Genomic DNA, 21207 nt, shown 5'->3' with positions numbered 1-21207 from the left:
CCTGTCCTTCAGTTCCCCCTCAAGGACCGTAGAGACTCTTCTGAACCATGACCTTGAGCTGGTCTACAGATGCTGAAACCCACACCAGCTGGAAGAAGTTAACTGTCTGCTGCCCACAAGCCCGTAGACCTCAGACCAGTTGGAACCAGAAAGTTGATGACGTTGACTCCCGGTTACCTCACTACCAGCCAATCAGGAGAATGTCCACAAGCTGACCACTCACCGCACAACCCTGTCCCTCACCCTGTTTTTAGAAACCTTTCCCTGGAAGCCTTCGGGGGGTTGGGGCCCTTTAAGCACTAGCCGCCTGGACTCTTTGTCTAAGTTTTTTAATAATTGGTTTTACTGGGGACTTCCCTGGCAGTCCAGTGGTTAAGACTCCGTGCTTCCGATGCAGGGAGTGTGGGTTCGATCCCTGGTCAGGGAGCTAAGACTGCACGTGCCACGCGGCCAAAAAATTTTTTTAAATTTGTTTTACTATCTTTGCATGTCACAGAAACAACCAAATTTTTCTGTCAGTTGCATCGTTCTTATTTTGACCCTCATCAGACCTCCTACATTTGAAAATGTTAGGTAGTAAATTAGCCACACCCACTGAGTCTCTCATCTTTTGTTTCACCTGAGGCTTTGCCATCAGCCACAGGAGAAAGACTGAGCCTTCAATGGAGGATAGCCCCAGAGTCCCTGAGAAAAAGTTGGGACCATGTCCTTCAAACTATTGACCTATCCGAGGATGGACATTCGGATGACCTTTGGATACCTCGAGGCGGATTCCCCATTTCCAGCCTCTCATGGAGAAGAAGCCCATGCTTTGGACTGCTCACCCCAAACCCAGCTAACCAGAAACTGATAACAGGACGGCGTGAGCAGGTGAGGGAAATGCTTCCGTGGTCATTTGCGTGAACACCACTGATGTTGTTTCAATGCTCTGTTTCCTGGTATTAAAAAACAAAAATTCAACCAACTAAAATTTGAAGGTCTAATTGGTGTTACTGACCAATTAATGAATTGGGCAGCATGCCATCCAGCAAGTATAGGGGAGTTCCAAAGGGCTCCAGAAAGGGGAAGATTTTTAAAAGCAAGACAAAAAACTCATGAACAAAAAAGACGATGTCAGGCTTAGGTCACCTACTTATGAGGATGGAAGGGGTCATTGTGGCGGATGACTTCCTCTTCCTCTGTGGGTGGAGAGGGCCCATGTGGCAGGTAACCTCATTGGTGCCGACCAGAGAATTCCTGACTGACCAGTTAAGACTGCATTTCTGGGGGAGGTTGAAGCTTCAGTGAGGGTTGGTGTTAAGCCCTGGTTTAGTGGCCTGGCCGAGCATAAGTGATTCCCTTTGCGGGCTGTGGCTTTCTTTTTAACACTGGGTACGGTACGTAAAGAAGCCCTTTCTCTCTCCTCAAGCTATCTGTAACCCATAGTCATTTAGTAGACTCTTTTTGTAAACTGAAACGCAGCCTTTTAAAATGACACCTGCGGGCTTCCCTGGTGATGCAGTGGTTAAGAATCTGCCTGCCAGTGCAGGGGACACGGGTTCAAGCCCTGGTCAGGGAAGATCCCACATGCCGCGGAGCAACTAAGCCAGTGCACCACAACTACAGAGCCTGCGTGCCACAACTACTGAAGCCCGTGCGCCTCGAGCTCGTGCTCCGCAACAGGAGAGGCCATCGCAATGCGAGGCCCGCGCACCTCAACGAAGAGTAGCCCCCGCTCGCCGCAGCTAGAGAAAGCCTGCGTGCAGCAACAAAGACCCAATGCAGCCAAAATTAAATAAATAAAGTATATTTAAAAAAAACAAAAACAAGCAATATAGAAATGTCTTACTTAAAAAAAAAAAAAGTATCATGCTGGCATCTCCAGTGTTGTTTAGCGCGTGCCCTTCCGGGTTGTCCGATTCTGACTTCGTCGGGTCCCTGCCATTCATTGTCTGTGAGCTATTTTATAGCTCTGTAAATTGCCAGTGACCAACAGCAACGAAAATACTTCCTTTTTATAGACATGCAAATACATTTGGTCCAGTAGAGGTTCACTTGTATTTTTCCTGTGAAAAAAGCCGATCTCCATCTATTTTAAAGTTTATTTTAGCATTCCTTTACTCCATACAAATTTGTGGTTTTCGAACCTCTTTTTTTGAATTTGTAACCCCTTTCCTGGTTCTCTCATTAGTTAATGAGTTAAGTAAACCTTTGACACACTACTAGTTTTCTAGGACTGTTGGAACAAATTACCACAAATCTGGTGTCTTAAAACAACAGAAATTTATTCTATCGCAGTGCTAGAAGTCAGAAGTCTGGAATCAAGATGTTGGCAGGGTTGGTTCCTTCTGAGGGCTGTCGGGAGGATCTGTTCCAGGCTCCCGTCCAGCTTCTGGTGGTGCCAGCCATCCTCGGTGTCCCTTGGCTTGTGGCCACATCCACAATCTTTGCCTCTGTCTTCACATGGACTTTTCCTCTGTGTCTCAGATCTCCTTCTCCCTTCTCATGTAAGTACACCAGTCATTGGATTTAGAGCCCATCCTCATTCAGGATGATCTCAACTAGGGAGCCTTAACTTAATTACATCTGTAACAACCCTATTTCCAAAGAAAGTCACATCACAGATCCCAGAGGTTAGAACTTGGACAAACCTTTTGGGGGAACGTTGTTCCCATCATGTCTGTGTGTCGTGCTTCTTAATGTACACCTGCACTCTTTTTCTTTAAGGGCAGCTTGAAGATTCAAGGCCCTGGAAACACAGGGTGCTGGGAGATTGTGCAGATATGCTTGGGGGTGGGGGATCCACTGGGGGAGACTGGAGGAGACTGTGTCTGGGGTGTGAGTAGAACGGGAGTGGTGGTCACTGCGGGAAGGTTTCCTTGGTGCCCCTGGGGCCCAGCAGTCCCAGTCTGAGGGAACTGACCCCATACAGCACCACCAGGGGTGGGGTACCCCTGATTCAGTCCAGGGGCTTGTGTCCTGCCATGCAGAGGGAGGACCTGCAGCCCTCAGCCCTGGTGGGAGCCCAAGCTAGTACCAGGGTCCTCTGATGTGGAAATAGGTCAGAGTTCATTCCTTTGTTCATCTGGGGGCTGGGAAACAGCTATAAACCCTCCTCCCACCCCCATTCCCAGCCCAGGGCAGTTGATGGCCCAGGCTTCCAGTGCCATCTGTACCTGAGTACCCGGTCAGCTCATCCTGCTACCTTGCACCTTGCTTTTGTCCCTTCTCAGATGTCCTGGAGGCATTCCTGTGTCAGCTACACCTACCCTATCTCCTGGAACTGGTTCATTAAATGTTATGGGGTTAGGTGGGGAGGTCCAATGTGTACAACTGGAAACTTTCCGGAAAGCCTGGCCCTGGGAGGGGCTCCAGATCCACTCTGTCAGGCCCTGGCCTGGACACTAGGACACAGCAGTGGAGATGAGAGGCCACATTCTTGTCCTCCTGGCAAGGCAGGCAAAAAATCAGTGCCTGAATACAGCCATCTGTATTCAGCCAGGGTATGGAGCCCAGCATTTGTTACACTGGGGACAATGGGAACGAGGTGATTCAGGACATTGAGGTACATCGTAGCAGAAGGGAAGGAAGGAGGCACAGGCCTGCCTGGGCCCAGGGATACCCAAACGAGCAGGCACCATTGGGAGGAGGAGCCATGTGAGGGGGGAGGGGTCATGTGGGAGGGGAGGGGCCACGTGGGAGAGGGAGGGGCCACGTGGGAGGAGAAGGGACTGACAGGAGAACCGCCAGGTGGGACCAGACTTCAAGGAGAAAGCTTCCTGAGGCATCAGTGTGAAGGTGGGGTCCTAGTACGTGTGGGGTAGGGGACACGAGGCCCAGGGCATCCACTGCAGAATGGCCAGGCCACAGGAGCACTCGGGACAAACCCCTGTCCCCGACCCTGAAGGCGTGAGCTTCGCAGAGGTTAGCACGTGGCTGGCTGGTGGATCTGCCCTTGAAGAAGTTATGCGGAGTGGGACCAGGGGCTGGTGGAACCTCGGAAAGGGGGCCGCGGCGGCCAGAGGAGAGAACCTGAGCGAGTGGGTGCTACCTGTCAGGGTGACAGGGAAGCAGGCGAGGGGAGGGGAGAGAAGGTTTGGCATCAGCTGGGAGGGCCATTGAGCAGAGAGGACGGGCCCTGCCCTCCCAGAGGGCGGCAGGAGAGGAGGGGCGGGAGAGGCTGGCAGGCCAGTGACGGAGGCAGAAGCTTTCTCCGCGGGCCTTGCCTCCCCTGTGCGCACTGTTCACGGCGTGGTTACTGAGTGTCCACCTCCCCGGCCGCCCACCCGCACACAGCAGGTGCTCACATCAGTGGCGTAGATCCAGGTGAACAGCAGGCATTGCATGGATAGGGAGCTCTATTAGCTTGTGACTTATGACCTCATTTTGCAGCGAGGAAAATGAGGCTTGAGCAGTTAGAGAGATTCACCCTAATCCGTGGCACGGAAGTGCTGGGCCGGACTGGCCGCCCCTCCCCCTCCCCAGGTCCAGCTCCAGCCCTCGGCGCTGACCTCCTAGTGGGGTCCCTTCTCTCTCTCAGCTTCCGCCCGTTCTGTGAGCTCCTGGGCAACAGGTGAGCTGACCTCCCCGAGCCTCACTTCTATCGGGGGTGGGAAAAGACACCAGCGGCAGGAACCGATGGCGTGCCGGCCGGAGGGACTCGCCGCGGTCCTCAGCCTTCACGAGGGCCGGTCCTTGCCCTAAAGCTAGGTCGCCGGGGGCCGCCAGGGGGTGCTGCTCGGCCGCGGCCGCGGGCCCGCTCGGGGCATGGCCTCCAGTTCCCGCTCACTGGGGCGGTGCGCGCGTGCGCACTGCGCCCCGCCCGCAGGGACTGCTGGGCCGGCGACGCGAGCGTGCGGCCAGCGGGAGCGGAGCTGCGGCCCCGAAGATGTGGAGACCTGTGAGCCCCCCGCGCGCCCGCGCCCCTCCCGCGGCCCGGCCGGGACCCGCAGGGCCCCGAGACCCTGCCCCCAGAGGTCCTCTCGCCCGACAGGGACCCTCAGGGCTCTAGGAGGAGCCCGTCACAGCCCTCAGGCGTCCTGTCCTTCGGGCCCCCACTTCAGCCCCCAGGCCCTGTGGGGAGATGCCGGGAGCCACTTAGGGGCCCGCTGGAGAGGCTGCCTTCCCGACGCACCCCACAGCCCCCCTTCTCCTCAGGAGCACGTTCTCCCTGGTGGAGCCTTGTCTCAGAGGCGGCCTCTCCAAAGCCTCTCCAGCCCCGCGAGGGATGACCCTCTAGTCCCCTCACGGGCTCCCCTCCCCAGGGAGACACTGTCCCGAGGCGACTGCCCAGCGCCTGACCCCTCCTCCCGCCCCGTGTCTCCCTTAGACCCGTCGCTGCTGCAGACTCTGCCAGAATCCCAGACCGGATCCCCCGTCTTTCCTTCTACCTGCTCCCTTGGGCACCCTTTTCGCCTGGTCACCAACCCCCACGCCCTGGGTCACCCTGGGCTGACAGCTGCCCCCCTGCTTCTGGGGAGACAGAGGACTTTGGGGGCTGGGAGGGGCGCAGAGCCACTCCTCCTCCCACCCTGTCTCCGAAAGCCCCTCTCAGGCCTTCCTAGGCTTCTGCCTGGCCCTGGGCTGCCCTCCTAGCTCAAGCTTCTTTTGATCCTGAACGTGGCAGCTGACTTTTCAGTTTTTCTCCTGGTCGGGCCTCCCCGTTTTATCGCGTCTCTGCAGTTTGGATTAGCACCTTTCAAACCGGGTGTCATAGTCATTGACCCAGATCTTAGCCACTCCCTCCCCAGGAATCTAGCCCTTTTTTCCTGTGGTTGGTTTAGAGCTGAAGAGACTGAGGGGGGCTCATCACCGTTTCAAATTGGAATTTTCTGTAGACCTTGTCTTTTTCTAATAAGCCTAGCCTTGTGGGTTTAGGTATTAATACAAATAAACGCCCATTACCTTTTGTGGCTGGCAGTGAGCAGCTCCGTTACATAGGGGTGTTTTATGGGCTGAGATGGTGAAGCAGTCTGAGAGTAAGTCTGAGAGGCAGAGAGACGCTGAGTTGGTCTTTTATAGTTTACTTATCTTTTTATAGTTTATAAAGCTGCTTCACACAGTCAGTTCACTCAATCCTCCAGGCAGCTTTAGCCCCTGATGAGGAGATGCCCATGACCAGTAAGTGGAGCAGGGCCCAGTAGCCTTCTAAGTCCTGACTGGTGTTGAGAAGGTCACAGACCCTTGGAAAAGAAAAGGACAGGGCATTCATGGTCACCTCCGCCACCTCTTCTGGGCCCAGATTCGCAGTCTCTCTCTTCCTAACCATGAGAACGTTTCTGTGCTTTGGCTTCCTCTCCTGGTGTGGGCGTAGGGCTGTTGACCTCACCATTAGACTGCCCAGGTTCTTGTCACCTCTTTGTAGTTTCTCTGTTTCAGGCCTCATGAGACTCAGCAGTTGGCTGGGGGCTGGTTTATCCTGCAGTGACCTTTCACCTTCCTTCTAATCTGCTGTGTCTAATCAATCGTGTGTTAGAAAAACAGACAACTCAGCTTGTGCCTAAGACATGAGTGCTGTGTTGAAGTGCACACAAAGTTTGTGAGGGTTGTAGTATCTATCCGAGTGTTACTACTCGAGCTCTTTCTGCTACTTTGTAGATTGTTAGCTGAGTTCCAGATGGGCACTCTGTTTCTGCTGACCGACTGTTCAGGCACTCTTAAGAAAGCGCTAGAGGCTGGGGTAGAGGAGGCCCATCTCATCTTGTCCCAGCTGGGAGGCTTTTGGAGTGAGAGGGGTGCTGGGACAACCCCTATAAGCCAGGACCGCCCCAGGATAGCTGCGTGCGTGGTCACCCTGGTGAGAAGGCACGGTGTGCGGGAGTGTGCCTGGGGACCCACAGCCCTCTCTATACATGTTTCCTGCCATGCTCTGGTGCCTGAGCTCTGGGTATGGTTTGGGTTACGTGTGATGTGGTGGAAACTGTGCCAGACTGGTTCTTGGAAGGTCTGGCTGCGGGCTCTGCCCCACATTTATAGCTACGTGACCTCGTTGGGCTTCAGGGATGTCTCCTCTGTGATGGGGACATTTGGGGAGTCGCTGGGCACCCCGGCTGGGATGAGCCAGGCACACTGGGGGCCCTGTGGGCACTCTGGCGTCGTCAGCAGGAGGCCTCATCCTTGGAGGCCGGCCCAGGGCCAGGCTGCGGTCGGGGCTGGGGCTGTCTCTCGCCTGACCGTGGCCTTCGCCCTGTTGCTCAGTGACATCCTCGCTTGGGCCGTGTGGGGTTCTGGCTCATTCACCGTTTATCTTAATTCAGCGAGCATTCATGGAGTTCCTGCTTTATCTTAGAAAGCACAGGGCTAGTCGAAGTACAGAGATGATTGACTGGTGGGCCCTCCTCAGGCTGGTGGAGAGAAAGACCGCGAACTACCAGGCACAGTCCTGTGTGATAAGGACAGTGGGAGAGGGATGGGGGGGGGGATGGTAACCGTGGTGAATCAGGGTGGGGGAAGGGCCTTCTAGGCAGAAGGGCAGCCCGGGGAGCAGGCCTGGCCAGGCTCTGCGCGGCTCTCCAAGGTCTGCCAGAGGGATGTTTATCCCAGGAGAGTGAGTGAGGAGTCAGTGCTGGGAATGATGAGCTGCAGCCAGAGCTGCTGCAGTGGTGGCTTCTCAGAAAACAACAGAAAACTGTTACGGGGACTGTGGTCAGGGGCGGTTACTTTTCTGGCCGTGCCCCCTCTGCATCGGCCGTGTGTTCGGAGGCTGTGGACTCTGGTCCTCAGCTTCCCTACCAGAGCCCCTGCTGCTGGTGGATAGACGTTAGGAGGCTGCGGGCGCAGCTGGGGCCCCGTGCCTTAGATGATTCAGGTTCAGCATCCTCCTGTAAAAGAACTGTAGGTTTTAATATGATCGTGATTTGTCAACTTATTTGTCAGTTAGGTGACTTGACTTTTCCTCACCAGACCCTTCCTACTAATGGCTCAGGGGGACAGTGTGCTCCGCCCTGTGGCTGTCAGGACCTGCCACCTGGGGAAGGAAAGGGTGACGACTGGGGCAGCGGTTTGACTTGGGCTCCACCCCCAGATTCACCAGGCATTTCTGCTGTGGACCACGTGAGGAAATATGTGTGAAAGTCCCACCGTCAGAAATGCCCACCTTTTGTTGAACACCTGTTAGGTGTCAGACCCTGAGCGAGGTACTTTATTTCTACCATGTTTCACCTTTCCAGCCTGGCAAGGTGTCAGCGGGGAGTCGCCCCCAGGCAGAGGGTAAAGGTTGGTGAGGCTTGCGGGCTGGGCCTGTGTTGCTGCAGCGCAGCGCTCGGCCCTCGTGGGCTCTGCCCGACTCCACGGCACCCCGTCAGCACGAGGGTGCTGAGTTCTGTGCCTTTCCACTGGGGTCACCAGAAAACCGGCTGGGGCTGCACACACTTCTCCTCTGGGGTGTCCTCATCGTGTGCCCCTCAGGGTCTCCCTGATGGACTCTGGTCTTTCCCCAGGCGGCAGGGCTTGGAGGGTGAGCCCTCTCTCAGGGGCGCCCTCCTCGCCCGCAGTCTTCTGCTGCTTCTAAGTCAGACATACGCAGACCACGTGTGCGGGGCCTCTGGGGGAGGAGGTGTGATGCTGGGTCCAGCCGTGGTCTTGGAGCAGCTGTGCCCGGGCTCTGGGAGTGACAGCCCCTGCCAGCCCTCACCTCAGTGTTGGCGCCCGCAGCCTCTTGACTCTGCCCCTCCAGGTCGTTGGCACGTTGGCTCGAATAACTCGTGGACCTGTCCTTTCTTTCCTTCTGAATGTAATCATTATCAATCAGCTTTGGCCATTTTCCTTCTCTGTCTCAGGGTGCAGTCCCCATGGGACTTTGCAGCGAGGCCCACTCTGCTGCCCGTCCACTCCAGTAGCTGAGCATTTCCTCATATCTGTATATAATCTACTCCAAGCTTTTCATAAGTTGGTCCCTGACTCATGATGGTTTGACTTACGATTTTTCAACTTTATGGTGCTGCAAAAGTGATACACATTCAGTAGAAACCATGCTTCGAATTTTGAATTTTGATCTTTTCCTGGACCAGCGATGCAGGGTGGATACTCTCTCCTGGTGCTGGGCAGTGGCAGCCGCAGCTCCCCAGCAGCCCCGAGGTCACAAGGGTGCACAGCGGTGCCCTGACAGCCGTTCTATATTCACTTTCAATCAATTACATGAGATAGTCCACATTTTAGTATAAAACAGGCTTTGTGCTAGATGGTTTCGCCCACTTGTAGGCTAATGTGAGTGTTGTGAGCACGTTTCAGGAAGGCCAGTCTCAGCTGTGACGTTCGTTAGGTTCAGTGTATTAAATGCATTTTCGACTTAATGATGTTCTCAGCTTGCAGTGGGTCTAACCCTAACCCTAACCCCATCGTAAGTCGAGGAGGATCTGTAGTCTCTCTTCTGGGCTAAACAAACCCTTTTTTCCTTCTGAAAAAGCAGGGGGCAGCTGACGATCTTTCAATATAAATAGTTGGACTTCCCTGGTGGCGCAGTGAATAAAACTCCATGCTCCGAATGCAGGGGGCCTGGGTTCGATCCCTGGTCAGGGGACTAGATCCCACATGCATGCCACAACTAAGGAGCCCTGGAGCTGCAACTAAGGAACCCACCTGCTGCAATTAAGACCTGGTGCAACCAAATAAATAAATACAATATAAATAGTTCAGTTCAACCCAGCAAATACGTCCTTCTTGTTAGGTGGGGTGGTCTGCAGAGCAAGGGGGGCAGGGTTGTTGGGAGGAGGGTTAGGGCACTGGGGACCAGCGGGCAGCTTAGTGCAGTGAGGAGGGCCTAGCGGCAGGTAGCTTCAGCGTGTGCCTCCGCCTGCCCTGCACGCTGGGCTGGACATTGCTCGAGGGCTTTGCAGATGTCAGCTCACTCACCCTCACTTCAGCAGTACAGCAGTCCCCACCTTACAGACAGGGAAACTGAGGCACAGAGGGAAGGCACTTACCCATGCTGCATGACTGGTAAGTGCTGGAGCCCAGATTCCAGCTCCAGCCCCAGAAGTCTGGCTCCAGGTTCTGCTTGAGTCTCTGGGGTGGGGCCTTCCAGTGTCTGGTGTTGAGTGGTGTCCCTGGCCTCTACCCCCTACATGCCAGGAGCACCCCTCCCCCAAGTTGTGACAACTAGGAGTGTCTCCAGACAGTGCCAGGTCTGCCTGTCCTGTACCAGCTACCTCGCCTTCCACATGCCGCCTTCCTGATAGGACTCTGAGAGTATAGCAGATGCATTGCACCTTTGATCATGAAAACATTTACACATAGGGACAAGCTGACAGCGTGGTCCCAGAGAGTTAATTATCCAGATGCCACCACCTAGATCTACCCATTATTAACATCTTGCCCTAGTGGGTCTATTTCTATATGAAAATATATATTTTGTTGTTGTTGGATCATTTGAAAGTAAGTCACAGACATTTTGACACATAATCTCTAAATACTTCAGTGTGCATCCCCTAAACAAGGATATTATGTAGCCACAGTAACCGTCATGCCTAAAAATCGTAATTTTTGTGCTCCCTGGTGTCTGGGGTCCCTCAAATGTTTCATAGGTGCTTTCTTGAAGATTGAGGTTTAGTCAGGGTTCATGCTTTGCACTTGGTGCAAAGTCATCCCACGTTTTTTCTCGTGACTTTTTTTCTTAACTTGTAAGGAAAAATTGCAAATATTTACAGAAGTAGAGAAAACTGATCAATGACAGTGCCGGGCACCAGTAGTTCTCAATGCGTGGATGCTAATGGCTTTCTGGAGAGGCGGGGCTGCTGTTTAGAGACACCCCAGGCTTGGGAATTCTCAGGGTCACTGATGACGAACGAGGAGCCCCAGGGCTGGTAGCTGCTGGCTGTTGTCATTTCTTATTCCGTGGGCTCGTGATCTCGCTGAGAAGACCAGAATCGCAGCAGAACGCTCGCTGGCCAGAGGAGCAGGCAGCTGGTGTGCGGGGCGTCCCGGCCTCGGCCGTCTTGCCTGGTTCCTCACGCTGGCCCTGAACCTACCCCACCCCGCCCCCAGGCCACAGCTCCGCCTCGGGCTCCAGCCCCCTCCCAGGCTGACCACTCCAGCGTACGCCCCCTCCCTGCATGAAAACCCTGGGACACCGCTCCCCCCCCACCGGCCCCCGCTACAGCTCACTTTACTGCCCACCCTTTTCTGTCTGGGCGCCCCTCCCCACCTCTGACCACACATTATGTTCTCCAGTCACAAGCCGCACGGGCCTGTCTCCTCCCCAGCAACACCCTCCAGTGTCCGGGTGGAAGACCCACTTGCTGCCAGGCCGCAGGGTCCCTGACGCCCCCTCGCCTGGTGCTGCCCCTGCGTGCGGTGCGCAGGCCCCACCGCTAGGGTCTGGCCTGGGACACAGCCAGGGCTGTGGGCTCAGAGAGTGGGGGAAGGCGGGCCTGCCGGAGACGGGGCCAGAGCCAGAGGAGGGCAGCAGGGATGCGGGCAGGAGCGTTCTGCCTGTGGTCCTTGGTCGCACGTGGCCCCTCACGGGCAGGGTGTGTTTGGTGGGTGTGTGGGGTAGAGGGAGGGGTCTGGACACCTCGCAGAGAGCAGGCAGCGCCGGGCAGCCAGGCAGGGCTGCCTGAGGGGGAGGCCCGGTGTGGAGCGCCCCCCACGCCTGCTGGCACCACAAACCCTTGTCATCTGTGAGGTGGGAGGTGACTGGGGCCCCAGCCTGCAGCCGCTGTGTGTGCCATGCCCCAGGTCAGGTCGTGTGGGCCAGGTAGGGGGGCAGCGGGGTGGACAGCAGGCTGGGCCGCCCTCTGGCACGGAAGGCCTGGGGCTCTGCATGCCCGAGTCCACTCGCCACTGCCTTCTTGCCTTTGCGGGGCCTTCCTTGAGGATCTGCCCTTGCTGTGTGTGGCCTTATGGGGTGGAATTTCCTGTCCTGTCTCCTCTTGGGACGGCAGGTCATGGACCTTTTCCTTTGACTTTTGTGTTGTTCTGCATCCTCGAAATCGCCTTCAGGGCTGTGTGCTTTGGCCAGAAAGTGATTGGAAAGTCAGTTCCCTATTTGGCCCATAATAATAATACTAATGTTCATGATAATAGTGTTAACGTCTGTGTTGTGGGCTATGACTTACTTTGCACAATCTTTTTTTTCCCTAAAAACTGAGAATTTAGAGTTGGGGAGTCTGTGGTTGAGGAACTCTTTAAGGTCTTACTCAAATAAGATTGGGAGACCAAGGCTGCCAGTGAGGGTAGAGGAGCCGCGATGTTTCTTCCGTGGCCCCTGAGACAGCGCAGCATGTCGGCCTGTCTCCCTGGCACTTTGCTTCTCTACCTGTCCCTCCCTCCTCCAGGCAGAAGCTTTCCAGGTCTGACTGCCGGGGGCTCAGCAAGCACAGGTTCCCTGTGCCCTCGTTGGCTTTCGGAGCAGGCACCACCCCGAGGCCCTCTGCCTCCTTTCTGATCGTGTGGTGAGGCATTCTCGACCCTTCCTTGGGAGGCCGCTGTTCTTAGCAGCGGGAAGTAGGAGACGAGGGCTCTCAGGGCCCAGCAGAGTGCTAGGGGCAGGCCCGAGGCGCGCTTCCAGTGGCCTGCGGAGCGGCTTCCGAGGAGGACGCCCATGTGCAGATGCACGTAGCCTTCCCTTACCTTCCCTGAGAGCCTTGCTCTTAACCCGGCGGAGTCTCTGCCTCCCCACGTCAGACACGCGAGGGCCCAGGAAGCACCAGTGCTCTTCAGTGACGTGTCTGGGGGGGGTGGTGGTGGTCCCTGCCTGTGTAAGGCCGGGGGGGCATGTTCCCGCCGCCAACCCTGTGCCCTCTGCTCACTTCGCAGTCCCAGCTCTGCCACTTCCACTCGGCCCTGCTGCAGGGCAGGCTGAAGCCCTGGCCATCCCCCACTGCCTTCTTCAAGAGAAACCTCGGGGCACCGCCTGCAAGGTGGTGAGTTGGCCACGGGCACCCTCCAGGGCATGTGCCCCTCATCAGGAGGGGCGACCTCCGTTGGGGGGCCGTGCCTTCTCTACGCCACCCGCAAGACGGGACGCACCTGCTCCCACGTGCAGTGCGCTGGCCGCCCCACCGTCAGGGTCCTGGCCTGGGCCTCGGCCAGAGCTGTGGGCTCAGAGAGTGGGGGAGGGCGGGCCAGAGCGAGAGCGGGAGCAAGGGGTTGGAGGGCCGAGTGGGCAGCGGGCAGGATGGAGCCCGCTTGGAGCCCTGGGGTCTGGGGGGCTGTGGGGCTCAGGCGAGGTGACTCGGACCCGGAGGTCAGAGAGTACTGCGGTGACCACACAGGCGTCCGGAGTCGGTGCTGCCTGCCGAGGTCCTGGTGAGGCTGCAGCGGCTGTGGGCTGGGCCCGGAGAGCCAAGGCCGGAGGGGCCGGGGCAGACGGGAAGTAACCCAGGCCATGCGCCTGTCGTCTTCCAGGCCCTCGAGACCGCAGCCCCTGTGGAAGAAGGCACTCTCCGCCACGGTGCTGGGGGTGCCCCTGCTCCTCGGGGCGAGGTACCTCATGGCTGAGCCACAGGAGAGGAGGCGGATGCGGCTCGTGGTGGACGGCATCGGGCGCTTCAGCAGGTAGGGGGCCGACAAGGTGGCGGCTTCTCCCCACTGCGTCCCGTCCTCAGGCGTGCGGGGCCTTGTGCGGGGGCTGGGAGGGGCAGCAGGGTTTTGCTGGGAACTCTGAAGCTGCCTTCCAGGGATCTCTTGTGCTGCCCACTGGGGCAGCCGAGCGCTGCGGGGCCCACGCCATCCACGCTGGGCACGGCCTCCGCAGACCCCACCTCAGGCCTCCGCCCCATCTCCCTTCGGGCTGCCCACCACTCCCAAGGAGGGTTGGCATATCCAGACGGAGAGTTTGGGGCTCACGGGGGGCGGCTCACAGGGGAGGACTGCCTCTCGCCTCCGCTCCCGGTGTCCTGGACTAGTGACGGGCCTTGTTGGTCATTGGCGTCCAGGGCGCCTTAAGCAGAAGGGTCTCTCATACTCCTGTATCTCCCGGGGCAGGATTCTGGGGGTGTGGGGCGGTCTTCCCATTGGAGCAGCTTGAGCAGGCATTCCTGCTCCAGTCAGATCCAGGAATTCCTACAGCCACAGGGTCTTGAGAGCTAGTTCTTGGCACTGAGTGAAACTTCAGCTTACCCAAACCCATGGTTGGACTGGGGGTGCACGATTGCCTGGGGAGGGGGCTCACGTGAGACCTTGGTTGAGGAGGCCGCTGCAAGTGTCCTGCTCTGCCAGCTCTGAGCTCCTGCTGCCCTTTGGGAGCCTGGGTCGGTTTCCCAGGGCAGGCTCAGGATGCCAAGGACTTGGGGCACTTGGCCGAAGCTTTGCTGAAATTTACCCCAGTGGCAGCCATAGGTGGGCAGATGGCCAAACGCTTTACCTCATTCCATCTTCGGGATGAAACAAGGCCTTCTGTCTTCAGCTCGCTGGCAGCGGCTGTACCCACGCCGTCTTCCAGGGTGGTGGTTTGATGGGTTTGCCTGGAGCTCCCAGTTGCCCTCCTGGGCAGGTTCTAGGCAGTGGCCTCTGTGTCCTGCAGGGTTTCCCAGTCTCTACAGCCTAGAGATTGATGAGGGCAGAGCCTGGGGTTGGCTCTCCTGTGGCTTTCCACCATGAGGGACCGCACAGGACCGGTGGGGACTGTCCCCAAGCAGCCTGGCTCTGAAGATCACGCTGAGCAGGTCTGGGCCATCTCACCTTCGGCTGCTGCGTATGCGCTGCTGTTTCCCAGCACTAGATACCCCGTGGCAGACTCAGTATACCCCTGCCTTCTCCACTTCCCTCCTGAAAAGGGTATTTTCACAGCTTGCTTTCAGAGGCTGAGCTAGAGCTATTTTCCCAACAATCTGTGCGGTCTCGTCAGCTCTCAGCCCTAACAGTTGCCAGGACAGGCAGGCCTGATGGAGCACCCCTGGCTGGGCGCAGGGTGACCATGGGGCCTCTGGAGACCTCGGGGCCCACAGCGCGTCCTGGGTAACAGGGCAACGTACGTGCAGGAGCCCAAGGAAGGAGCGTGGGTGGTGAGTAATTCAGGACCAGCTCGCCCAAGGGCAGCGGGGCTCATCCTGTTGTGGGAGGGGAGACCAGAATGTACCACACACGCCCAGGCTCACTCACAGGGGCTGGGGTGGTGGAGGGTGGCATCGGGGTCCATTTCTGCCCCCACCCCTTACTTAATTTTAACTTTTAAAAATCCTGTGGGCTTTTTTTGGACACAATTTCAAATGTCCAAAGAAGTTGGACTGATAACATAAAAGAACTCTTCTTTTTGAAACATTGACAAATAAGTTGTCAACTTGCCCCATTACCCCTGAAACCTTGAGTTATTTCCTAAACAAGGACATTCTCCTCCACAGCCACAATCGGGAAACTGACACATTGTGACCCTCTAACCCTCAGACCCTGTGTTACCAGGTGCCCCAGTAACAACCTTTTCAGCCCCAGGACCCCACCTGGGCCCATGTCAGTCTCCAGTCTGGAAGAGTCCTAATTGTCTCCTCAGCTCTCATGGCTAAACTCGAGGTCAGGGCATGGCCCCCCAGACCCCCACTTGCCCAGGGCGTCTGACACCAGCTGCAGGTTCCAGCGTCCCCATGGGTTCCCTCACCTCAAACCACTGGCTACAAATTGGGGGGGTCCCCACAGACTCCCTCAGTTTTGATAGTTTCCTAGGACAACTCAGGAGATACTGTACTTATGATTATGGTGTTATCTTAGCAGAAAGATAAAGTCGGAATCAGCAAAAGGAAGAGATGCCCAGGGTGAGGTGAGGTCTGGGAGGGTCCTAGCCTCAGAACTTCATGTCCTCCGACACATCCCCCGCCTCTCATCCCCCTCTGACAGTACACGTGGGTCACCCCCAAGCTTTGGTGTCCAGAGTTTCATCTCATAGCCCTGATTGATTGAAGACCCTGAACTCTAATCCCGTGGTTGTCCTTTCTGGCTGGCAGAGCCCCTCCCTGGTGTGAACCGTCAAGGCTGTTATGCGGCTCCGATGCTGCCGTCACTCAGGAAATCTCATGGGTTTAGAGGCACCTCCCAGGAGCTGGGTAACGTTAATTCTTCGTCACATGATGACCTTGGCGTGTTTGTGGGCAGATAGGCCATAATATTGTACAACAGGGGTCAGCAGACTCTGGCCCTGTGCCAAATACAAGGGTCAGAGGTGCTGCCTGTTCTATAAATAGAGCTCCTTGGAGCGGCAGCCACGCCCCCCTCGCCCTCCTGAGGCTGCCCCTAAGACCCAAAGTATTTATTGTCTAACGTTTTCAAGAAAAATTTTGCCGAGCCCTGATGTGGGTTTGTCTGATGTTTACTCCCAGTGTGTCCCATTGTTTCGCTCTTTGCTTCCCTTGTCCTTTGATGTGGGTGCCTGTGCCCCTTGCCCCTCTGTCGCTAGTTTAGCGTCCCCAGTACTTCTCGGGTGAACTCATTCCTACCTCTCAGCCGTCCCATCCACCCTGAGGGCTTGTGTTCCACCATAAGGGAAAACTCTGTCCTCCCACGTGTTCCTTCCTCTTGCTTGCGTCAGTCTGGACGGGGACATTTTACTCCGAAGGCTGCTCTCAGTCAGCATCAGTGCTGTGTAGTTGCTGAGACTGGGTTTGGCTCATAGGAGGAGCCCCTCCACCTGGCTTTTAGGACCCTTCTCTCACTTTTTTTAAATTTTAAATATTTATTTATTTATTTAGGCTGCGCCGGGTCTTAGTTGCAGCACACAGGATCTTTAGTTGCGGCACGCAGACTCTTAGCTGTGGCATGCATGCAGGATCTAGTTCCCTGACCAGGGATGGAACCCGGGCCCCCCGCATTGGGAGCACAGAGTCTTAACCGCTGCAGCACCAGGGAAGTCCCCCTCACCCTTCTCTCTTTAAAAAAAAATTTATTTATTTATTTTTGGCTGTGTTGGGTCTTCGTTGCTGTGCGCGGGCTTTTCTATAGTTGCGGCAAGCAGGGGCTACTCTTCGTTGCGCTGTGCGGGCTTCTCATTGCGGTGGCTTCTCTTGTTGTGGAGCATGGGCTCTAGGCACGTGGGTTCAGTAGTTGCAGCATGCGGGCTCTAGAGCGCAGGCTCAGTAGTTGTGGCGCATGGGCTTAGTCGCTCTGCGGCATGTGGGATCTTCCCAGACCAGGGCTCAAACCTGTGTCCCCTGCATTGGCAGGCGGATTCTTAACCGCTGAGCCACCAGGGAAGCCCCTGACCCTTCTCTTTTAATCTCCAGCATCTGACTGTAAATTGTTTCAAACGTACAGCAGAGCTGGTGAGTCTGGCTTTTATCGATAGCATCTCGGAACCCTTCCAATGCCCTCCGTCCTTTGAGCATTTTACTCCAGCTGGCAGCACAGTCACTCCAGGCTCAGCCTTGGAAGCAGCCAGTCTCCCGATGGTTCTTCGGGATGGAGCAGGGGCTCGGGGGCCACGGTGAGGATGCCGGTGTGCTCGCCACTCTGGGCTGTCTGCCCCAGACTCCTCCGTGGACAAGGGCTGGGGGTGTGCGCGCGTGTGTGGCTGTGAGCACACACGCCCAGGGCCATATGTTTGCTTCTGTGGCCAGCCATCAACGGCAAACCCGCTTTTCCATTTCCCACACGGGTCATTCTGGTTTTCTCCCTTTCTGTGTCTGTAACTCCTTCTCCAACTGGGAGAAGCCCGGCTCCCCTTGTCCCTAATCTACTGACCTATTAGCTAGGCCACCCCGAGTATAGCCATCACCCCACTGCCGTCACCTGCACCCCTACCCTCACTCCTGTGCAGACCTTGCATTAGCTTTTGGACGAATTATTCAGGAAGGAGGGCAGCTCCTCTTTGGGTCTCGGGGTGCTCAGAGAAATCCTGTCTCCTTGCTCACCCTGCCTCACACAGACAGCCCTGTTTGCTTCCTGTGTCAGGCTGGGGTGGGTGGGACAGACCCAGTTCGTGGCACTCAGTCTGGGCTGACCTCATTGCTCTAAGACACCGGTCTCTACAGCTGCTGGGAGGGCAGGAAGCCTGTGCAGGATCTGGCAGCCTCTTCCTTCCCACCTTTTCATCCTGGCCCCTCGTGGCGGAGGGGCTGGAACAGGATATGCTGGGGCGGGCGGAGGCTTGGCCTGCACCGGGGCCCCGAGAAGGAGGAGCCCCACACCCTGCTCGTGACGGTTTGAGGGGCTGGGGTCTGCGGCACTGGAGGCCTGGATTCTGGTCCTGGATCCTCCCCTCTCCAGACCCAGGGCCGCCTTGTCCGTAGCCTGGGGCGTGGGAGTGAGCGAGGACCCCTGCCCACACCAGAAGGCCTGGGCCTGCGGGACTTCCCAGGGCCGTGCCCTCAGCCGGGAGAGCAGGCCCCAGCTCTGGGGTTTGAGCCCCAGGGGCTCCTGTCCACTCCAGTCGGAGTGCAGAGGAGACAGGACCAGTGGTGCAGGGGGGCCTGAGCGAGGGCATGTCCACAGACGGAGCAGCCATTGCAGCTGTGCTAGCTCGTGGATGGATTTTCTTGTGTAACAAGTGTTATCAAAGGATGAAAAGAGCACGCCCGCTTGTTAGGGCCCGAGGCCCCCGTTCCCGTCCCAGGCGCCCCTGGGTGCACGTTCAGGGGCTGAGGGGTGGTGTGGATGCAGGATGCCCAGTCCACAGCCCAGCGGCTGAGACTGACCTGCTGGCCACACAGTCCCGAGAGGCCAGCAGCCCCGCCAGGTGCTCACAGCGGTCCGGGGTGCTGGCGGGGATCTGAGGCGAGTGCCCGCTGGGGCTGAGGGCAGCCTGTGCCCACAGGTCTTTGAGGGTCGGCCTGCAGATCTCCCTGGACTACTGGTGGTGCACAAATGTCGTCCTGCGAGGGGTGGAGGAGGTTTGTTCCTGCGTCCTGGCCTGGCTGGTCCTGGCCTGCGGCCTGCGGGGATGGGGGTGCCCAGGTGGAGGTGCCCGCCCGCCCCCATCCCTTCCCTCTATACCTGTGGTCAGAACAGCCCGGGGTACTTGGAGGTGATGTCTGCATGTCACCAGCGGGCGGCTGACGCCCTGGTGGCTGGGGCCATCAGCAACGGGGGCCTCTACGTGAAGCTGGGCCAGGGGCTGTGCTCCTTCAACCACCTGCTGCCCCCCGAGTACATCAAGACACTGCGGGTGCTGGAGGACAGGGCTCTCACGCGGGGCTTCCGGGAGGTGAGCCCTTCTCGCGGGAGCGTGGAGGCAGGAAGCGGCCGCAGGCTGCTCCGAGCCATGGCCCCCACCCCACCCCGCTGTCCTGCCAGGTGGACGAGCTGTTCCTCGAAGACTTCCGGGCCCCGCCCCACGAGCTCTTCCAGGAGTTTGACTACCAGCCCATCGCGGCGGCGAGCCTGGCCCAGGTGCACCGCGCCAGGCTGCACGACGGCACCGTGGTGGCCGTGAAGGTATACGCGGGGCCCCCGCGGGGCGCCGCGGGGGGCACCCGGGCGCCGGTGGCCAGTCCTCCCTGCAGCCTCCCGTGCAGGTGCAGTACATCGACCTGCGGGACCGCTTCGACGGCGACATCCACACCCTGGAGCTCCTGCTGCAGCTCGTTGAGCTCATGCACCCCAGCTTCGGCTTCAGCTGGGTCCTCCAGGTAACCATGGGGGCCCGAGGGGGCCGGGGGTGGGCCGCCTCCTGATCTGGACCTCCAGCTGCCCATGTGGCCCCCAGGACCTGAAGGGGACCCTGGCCCAGGAGCTGGACTTTGAGAACGAGGGCCGCAATGCCGAGCGCTGTGCACGGGAGCTGCAGCACTTCCGCTATGTCGTGGTGCCACGCGTGCACTGGGACGTGTCCAGCAAGGTGGGCTGGGTCCCCTCCTGGGCGGGGATGTGCAGGCCTGCTGAGCTGAGGCACCTGTCCTCTCCCAGCGCGTGCTGACGGCGGAATTCTGTGAGGGCTGCAAGGTCAACGACGTGGAGGCCATCAAGACCATGGGGCTGGCAGTGCGGGATGTGAGTGCTGCGGCCCGGGGCGGGGGAGGGTGCGTGTGCTGTGGGCCCAGAATGATGGCCTGCGGCCTGTCCTGTCCCCAGGTCGCAGAGAAACTGATCCAGGCCTTTGCCGAGCAGATATTTTACACAGGCTTCGTCCACTCCGACCCCCACCCTGGCAATGGTAGGCAAAGGCCGCAGGGGGTGGGAGTTGGGTCTGGGGTCAGGGTGCGGCGGTGTGAGACGGCGTGCCCTGTCCCTAGTCCTGGTGCGGAAAGGCCCCGATGGGAAGGGACAGCTGGTGCTGCTGGACCACGGGCTGTACCAGTTCCTGGATGAGAAGTAAGCTGGGGGTGCGGGGGCTGGGTAGGCACACCCCGCCCTGCAGGCCGGCCTCCCCCCCCCCCCCCCCGCTCATTGCTGGGCCCCCCAGGGATCGGTCAGCCCTGTGCCAGCTGTGGCGGGCCGTCATTCTGAGGGACGAGGCTGCCATGAAGGCGCACGCGGCTGAGCTCGGGGTGCAAGGTGAGGCCGGGGTGGGTGTGAGGCGGGGAAGGGGGCACAGCCCTGGCTCAGGCCCCCCCAGACTACTTCCTGTTCTCCGAGGTGCTCATGCAGCGGCCTGTGCGCCTGGGGCAGCTGTGGCGCTCACACCTGCTGAGCCGTGAGGAGGCGGCCTACATGCAGGACATGGCGCGGGAGCACTTCGAGGAGGTCATGGCCGTGCTCAAGGCCCTACCGCGGTCCATGCTGCTCGTGCTGCGCAACCTCAACACCGTGCGCGCCATCAACACCGCCCTGGGCGCCCCAGTGGACCGCTACTTCCTCATGGCCAAGAGGTGCTGGTCCCCACCCCGCGCGTGCGCACAGGAGGGGGCGGAGCCAGGAGGCGGGGCTGACGGCCTGTTGGTCGGTGGTCTCTGTGCAGCGCAGTCCGGGGCTGGAGCCGCCTGGCGAGCGCCACGTGCCAGAACACCTATGGTGCCAGCCTCCTGCGCCACATCAGGGTCATCTGGGAGTCGTTCAAGTTTGAAGTGGCCCTGAGGTGAGCAGGCGCGCGGGGTCCGAAGGGCGGGTAGCCAGGTCCCACCCCCCACCAACCTGCGACCCCTTGATTCCCCCACCCCAGGCTGGAGACCCTGTCGATGCGGATCACTGCCCTCCTGGTCCGAGTCCTGGTCCACCTGGGCCTCATGCCCAAGACCAAGGGGCTGTACGAGTACCTGGAGATCTAGGGAGCCCCGGCAGGAGGACCACAGAGCTTGCCCCACTGCAGGCTGAGGGGCCGGCCAGGGCCAAGGCACAGACGCCTAAGAAAGACCTGGGGGCACTGGAGTGACTGACTGTGGCCTGGAGTTGGGCCTGAAATGACCACATGCTCTTCTCAAATCAAACAAATGT

General features: G+C 58.2%; 1 protein-coding gene across 13 annotated transcripts; it reads left to right on the top strand.

The window, feature by feature from the left end:
* Positions 1 to 4823: 4823 nt before the first annotated feature.
* Positions 4824 to 21200, top strand: ADCK5 (aarF domain containing kinase 5). 13 transcript variants are annotated; one of them, XM_029202222.1, is made up of 15 exons: positions 4824 to 4879; positions 12733 to 12839; positions 13324 to 13473; positions 18653 to 18728; positions 18842 to 19042; positions 19132 to 19272; positions 19353 to 19466; positions 19544 to 19675; positions 19744 to 19827; positions 19909 to 19990; positions 20070 to 20148; positions 20240 to 20331; positions 20393 to 20645; positions 20735 to 20851; positions 20936 to 21200. In XM_029202222.1, the coding sequence occupies exons 1-15, from the start codon at positions 4868 to 4870 to the stop codon at positions 21039 to 21041; spliced, it is 1746 nt and encodes a 581-aa protein (XP_029058055.1). In that variant the 5' UTR covers positions 4824 to 4867; the 3' UTR covers positions 21042 to 21200. The 13 variants fall into 13 exon arrangements, with proteins under 13 accessions (XP_029058055.1, XP_029058061.1, XP_029058054.1 ...); XM_029202229.1 differs by lacking the exon at positions 4824 to 4879 and adding an exon at positions 7432 to 12368; XM_029202228.1 differs by lacking the exon at positions 4824 to 4879 and having other exon boundaries at positions 7422 to 12839; positions 20740 to 20851.
* Positions 21201 to 21207: the final 7 nt, after the last annotated feature.

Source organism: Monodon monoceros, unplaced genomic scaffold (genome assembly GCF_005190385.1).
Source record: "Monodon monoceros isolate NGI ecotype Baffin Bay Population unplaced genomic scaffold, NGI_Narwhal_1 Super_Scaffold_5, whole genome shotgun sequence".
NCBI lineage: Eukaryota > Metazoa > Chordata > Mammalia > Artiodactyla > Monodontidae > Monodon > Monodon monoceros.
Note: the sequence above shows the minus strand (reverse complement) of the source record. Positions and strands in the feature narration are given on the sequence as shown.